Source organism: Tenrec ecaudatus, chromosome 12, assembly GCF_050624435.1.
Source record: "Tenrec ecaudatus isolate mTenEca1 chromosome 12, mTenEca1.hap1, whole genome shotgun sequence".
NCBI classification, from domain to species: Eukaryota; Metazoa; Chordata; class Mammalia; order Afrosoricida; family Tenrecidae; genus Tenrec; species Tenrec ecaudatus.
Window position 1 is genome coordinate 82,727,406 of NC_134541.1, and position 6,000 is coordinate 82,733,405.

Genomic DNA, 6,000 nt, shown 5'->3' on the forward strand with positions numbered 1-6,000 from the left:
AAAAGAGAAAGTAAATGTCTAGAAAATAATGATGGCAACATATGTACAAATATGCTTGATACAATTGATGTATGGGTTGTTATATGAGTTGTAAGAGCTAATAAAATGATTTTTTTATTTTTAAAAAATTACAGTCTTGTAAACCCACAATGGCAGTTCTACCCTGTCCTATAGGGTCACTATGAGTCAGTATGGGCTTGATGGTAGTGAGTCAAATCTATGGGTCTAGAAGTTTTGCTTTCCATGTGGGAAGCCCCCAAGAAGGTCTGGGATACAAGGGTTAAAGAGCTGGGCTGTGAGTCTACAGGTTGGCAGTTGGACCCCACCAGCCACTTTGTGGGAGAAAGATGTTGCAGGCTGCTTCTGCGAAGATTACAGCCTGGGACAGGTCATGAGGCAGCTCTCCTCTGTGCTATAAGTCAGAATAGACTCGATGGCAATAGGTTTTATTCTCGTGCTCTCATGACTGATGCTCCTCATGTACAACTCATGCACTGTTAGCACAACCACCCTTCATCTGTCAGGGGTGGCTGGCCTGCTCCTGTGAGGCGGGACGATTTCCGTGGCTCTTGGAAACGAAGGTAGACTAGTAAGAAAGGCCTCACAACCTTCTTCTGAAGATCAGCCAGGAAAACCCTGTAGGCCCTGGCAAGTCGCTAAACTTTATGTGCCAAACGTTTTGCTAAGATTTTACCTTTAATTCTACAAGTACAATCAGCAGTGTTATTATCCTCCCAGCCCCCTCACTTTTTTTTTCAGATTAGAAAACCAACAATCAAAATGGTTAATTAATGTACCCAAGGTTACACAATGAATAGGGGGGGGGCGGGGGACAGGATTTGAACTCATTAATTTGAAACTATGAGCTGCTTGCACCAGAGGAGAGAGTTGAGGACTTTGTATTAGGCTGGGTTGTCTAGAGAAATAAACTCAGTGACATCCATATACGTTTAAGGAAAAACTTTATATTAAGAAATAGTTTTTTATCAAAAAGGCAGCCTAGCTCAGCCCGGCTCAAATCCATGGGTTTGATGAGCCCTTTTCCAAGATAGCAGCAGGTTGATGACACAGAAAGCGAAGTGTGAAGCAGGGAGGCCCCAGGCCCTTGGGCTCACAGTTATGTGGATCCAAAGCGGTGGGGGCATGGCAAGCTGCCAACAATTCCCTGGGTAGGCAGGCACAGAATCTAAGCAAGAAGGAAGTCGAAGAGCAATAGAGAGGAGGGGTCCCCAGCATCTCTCTTAGCAATCGGCCATACTTCCAATGAGGAATTTTCAGGCTGTGACTTGCTTGATAGGTTGGACTCCACCTCAACATGCCATCCTGTTGTAAATTGACATAAACTCCAACCACCACAAATAAGAACCAATACTTCACCAACGCAGCCAACAAACACAGGGGAAAATGCTCATGATTAATAATCATCAAAACCTAACTCCAAAAAAAACCACAAAAAACCTAACTCCAAACAAACTCATAAAACAGAAGAAAATGTCTCCATTGGGCTTCCAAGACTACATCTTTACGGGACCAGAGAGCCTCATTTTTATTCCTTGGATCAGCTGATAAGTTTGAATGGCCGGCCTTTCTATAAGCAGCCCAGCCCTTAACCCTCGGCACCACCATCACAGCAGTCCTGATGAGAAGAGCAGAGCGGCCCCAAGGCTGCAAATCTTCATGGGAGCAGAAAACCTCAGCTTTGTCCCCCACCCCCAAGCAACTGGTGAGTTGGAATTGCTGAAAGGTCAGCCCACAGCTAACCTTCTCTCCCATCAAGCCTCCTTCATTAACCATCAGAGAGATGAAAATATTTACTTTTAAGAAAAGTCTCTACTAGTAATATAAACCAGTTTATTTCCCTCCCTCTAGCAGAGGGTTTGTGGATCCATATGTGAAGCACTGGCGCCATAATGAAGAGTCCAGGGCCCTGGTGGCGCAGTGGTTGAGCTACCAGCAATTCTAATCTACCAGTCACGGTGCTGGAGAAAGACGCAGTAGTCTGCTTCTGTAAAGACTTATAGAAACCCTACGGGCAGTTTTTCTGTTTCCTAAAGCTGTTGGGAAGCGTTGGTCTATCAATCTCCTAGATGGAGAAAAACGAGGTTATCTGCTCTCATAAGGATTTACAAAGTCTTGGAACTTTATATAGGGTTGTTATGAGTCAGAATTGACTCAGTGGACAGGGGGCTGGGTTGGAAAGAATGCCTGGCGCCCTAGTGGTGCTGTTAAGGAAGCCTTAGATTACTAGTGGCAAGAGTGGAGGTTCAAATCCACCAGCTGCCCTGTGGAGGAAGGATGAGGCTGGCTGCTCCCATAAAGATTTGTGATCTCGGCAGCTTTATATAGGGTGGCTAAAAGTCAGAATCCACCATGGGTTTGGGGTAGGTTCATTTACAAGAATGAGTAGAAACAACCAACATGAATTTGAAGAAAGACTAACTTCAGTAATCAGAGATAAACAAATTAAATCATAAAGGCCATCTATAAAGTTAAAAAATCTTGCAAAATAATAAAATCTAATTGGAATCAGATCAAGCTTCTAGCTCTAACTACCAGAAAAATATTAAAATTACACCAGAGATATGTAATCACAAAACTTAAATGTAGCAACAAATAAATATTAAGGGGGTAAGGGGGCTCAGGACTTATAAATTATTAGAAACCTAATACACAGAACAACCAAACACAACATGAACCTTATTTTGATTTACTAAACCAAATATAAAGGCATATTACACAGTCAGAAACATTTGAACACAAATTGGATTTTGATGGAATTGAGCTGTGATGGTGGCATTGCAGCTATGTTTATTAAAAGAGCATTTGTCTTTGAGAAATAGATGGAAAATGTATAGATGAGACGAGAGCTAGGACTTCCTTTTAAATAATCCTGGAGGGAGGACAGAGTAGAGATTGCAGACAGAATGAGCTTGGTCATGAGTGGACTCTTGTTGGGGTAGAGAGGTTTGAAGATAGGGGTTAAATACTCCCTCTATTATTTTATCCAAACATTTTTATAGTAAAAAAGTTTCTAACATGGGTTATTCCTTCAAGTTTGAAAGTCCATATACAAAAATTTGTGAAATTATTATGAAACGATGCTTGAAAATATATCCTTTCTCATTTTACTCTCATCGCCGTGGTCTAGACTCAGTTTGAGCCCCATATGTTTTGCAGTTTGAACCAAGTGTTCTGCAGGAGAAGGACTTGGCAATGTGTCAGAGGGAGCCACAAAAAGTCAGTCACTGGCGAACCAGATGTGAGCTTCTTGTTCTTCAAGAAGGAGTGAAAGGATGCACCTGTGAGCCATCGAACCTGCCACTCCTTAAACGGCCTTCTGAAGAAGCAATGGTTGGTCTTCCTTGACAGGTGAAGAAACAGAGGCTTAAAGAAACGAGTGGAATCCTTCAAGGGGAAAAGGTAAGGTGTCAGTGTGTACTGGCGTTTAGTTTCCTGCTCACCAAACCCCGTAGTCAACCCCGTGGCTTACAGAGGAGAAAACAGCCTCAGAAAGGTGAGCGACTTACCTGAGGTTATTCGGAATACTAGCCCAAGCTCTATCCTGCACCCACTCCTATCCCAGGTCAGGGCTGGCCTCGACCCTTTCCCTCAATGCTAGCTCCCACATTTCACTGCATCCCCCTCCCCCGGTAGGGAACTTGGATCAGCTCACACTGCTCAGTGTGACTCAACATCCTGGTCTCCAGTGTGATGGAAGGGGCTGCCTGGTGAGAGGCCTGAGGTAATGTGGGCTCTGTTTTGGTGCCCGCATGGCCCCCGAGTCTCTCTCATACGGACACCTGGGCTGAACAAAAGTTGCTCCCAGTCCCAGAGGAGCGCGAGACAGTGGGTGCATAGGAATGTGGCCTGTAAACCCAAATGCTTGGTGTGGTGGGATGAATGTCAATGTCCAGTCCTAAAGGCCTAAGTTACAGCCCCGCCCCTCACCAGCTGGAGGAAGTCACTCGATATGACTCACCCTACAGGAGTTTCACTCGTTTTTCAGCGTACTAAGGTGGGGGTAGGAAGGGCACTAAGCGTAAAGGGAGAGTGCAAACCATGGAATAGCCCGTCATCTGAGTGCCCGGAGAGCCGCTCCTCCCCATGTTAGTCCTCACCCGCGGCAGCTCAGGCCCCTCCGGAAAGCTCCAGAGCCCAGGAGGCTGTCTTCTCAGCCACACTCCGGAAACGGCACAGTTCACCTGACCCGGACGGACGCCGTGATGTCTTTGCTTGGACAGCCTGCAAAGTCCCTGAGGGCTGGCTGAGTCACCGCAGAACGCCCAGCTACCACTGTGCCCCTCACACAAGGCCTCAAACCTCCCCTGGGTCTCTGGGAGGAAGCTGGTCTCTCTCTTCTCCCCACCCACCCCTCCTTCTCCCTTCTTTCTCTTGTCATCTAGTTCCTCTTTCCCTTTTCTCTGACCCCTTTGTTTGTCTCTCCAACTCCTTTTTCTTTCCTCCTAGTCCACACCCATCATGCTACAGTCTTTACCCTCTCTGTCTCCATTTGTAGGTCTCTCTCTCTCTCTCTCTCTCTCTCTCTCTCTCTCTCTCTCTCTCTCTCTCTCTCTCTCTCTGTCTCTCTCTCCCCCCACCCCCCATCTCTCTCTGTGTGTCTCTATCTCTGTCTACATTTCACTGCTCCCAGTTCTCACTCCTTCCCCTCCATCTTTCTCCCTCTTTCTTGCTCATTTCCGCCCGCCCTCTGGGGCCTCCAGGCCAGGCTTCACTTACCTGCGAAGGCTTCCAAAGCGCTGAGCAGAGAGAACCCGGCCAGAGCCCAGAGCAAGGGCCGCATGGTGCTGCCTGGCTCAACACAGCATCAAGACTGCCCGCGGTTGCCTCTCCGGGATCCCGCCGCCCAGCCAGGAGGAAATACAGGAGCTCTGAGCCAAAATTCCTGGGCGGTTCTGGGCTTTCTGGCTCCAGTGAACCCGTCCTCTCCAGAGGCCCCGGCACACCCGCGAGCAGCGCAGAGTCCAGACATAGCAGGGGTGGGGGGGCCCATGTGTCAGCCTAGGTCCCCCTCCTGAAAGGCCCCCGCTCAGGTCCCCAGCCCCTATCAGTGGGCCTGGCCAAGGAAAAAAGGGGGTGAGTGATGGGCTGCAGGCTCGGCCCAGGTATTGGTTGTCAGCTCATTTCACAGGTGAATAGACTGGAGCTCAGAGCAAGGTGCCTTTTCTCAGGAGCATTCAACTCTGCAGTGCTAGGAGTGGGGAAGCTATTCTCAGTCCACTAACACTAATGCAGTTAGGTCAAACCTTATCTGAACTTGAGAAGGAATCCCAGAGCTAGTGTCTAGTTTCAATAGAAACTTGGTGCTTTGTAGACCTAGTGGTGCAGAGGGTGAGCGGGGGGCTGCTACCCACAAGGTCAGCAGTTCAAAGTCACCAGTCACTCTGTAGGCGAAAGAGGAGGATTTAACAAATTAGTCTTGGAAACCCACAGGGCCAGTTCTGCTGTGCTATTGGGTTGCTAAAGTAGGAATCATTTGGTTTTTGTTTGGAAGGCTGTTAGGGACTGTCCAGTTGATTCTGACTTACAAGTACAACAGAACAAAACACTCTCACGTCGGGCGCCATTCTCACAATTGTTGTCAGGTTTGAGTCCATTGTTTCAGCCACTGTGTCCATCCATCTTGTGAAAGGTCTTCCCCTTTTCTTGATGACCATCTACTCTACCAAGTATAAAGTCCTCGTCTGGAGACTGGTCCCTCATGAAAACGCATCTGAAGTATTTGAGACAACGCTTACTTCTGAGGGGAATTCGGGCGGTACTTCTTCCAAGACAGATTTGTTCAGGCTCCTGGATCTCCATGGTACATTTAATATACTTCAAGCCTAAGGATGACACTCCAAAAGACCCACTGCCAATGAACTGATTCTGACTCAAAATAATCCCACGGGACAGAGGAGAACTACCCACAGGGATGAGTGAGACTGAAAAATCCACTATACCACCAGAGTAATGGTAATATAATAAGATTATGATTTAATC

At 47.2% G+C, this 6,000-nt stretch overlaps 1 protein-coding gene across 3 annotated transcripts in view; it reads right to left on the reverse strand.

Moving 5' to 3' along the window:
• The window catches only part of PLAC9 (placenta associated 9), a 35,163-nt gene extending 30,214 nt beyond the window's left edge, over positions 1-4,949 (reverse strand). Inside the window, exons 1-2 of one of the 3 annotated variants that reach the window (XM_075564209.1) lie at positions 4,119-4,275; positions 3,300-3,405 (exon numbers count right to left, since the gene is read on the reverse strand). In XM_075564209.1, the coding sequence (XP_075420324.1) occupies positions 3,300-3,310 (11 nt within the window). In that variant the 5' untranslated portion in view covers positions 3,311-3,405; positions 4,119-4,275. Of the gene's footprint in view, positions 1-3,299; positions 3,406-4,118; positions 4,276-4,737 lie in introns of those variants that run through there. The other 2 variants (XM_075564210.1, XM_075564211.1) reach the window with 2 other exon arrangements.
• Between the last annotated feature and the right edge of the window lie 1,051 nt (positions 4,950-6,000).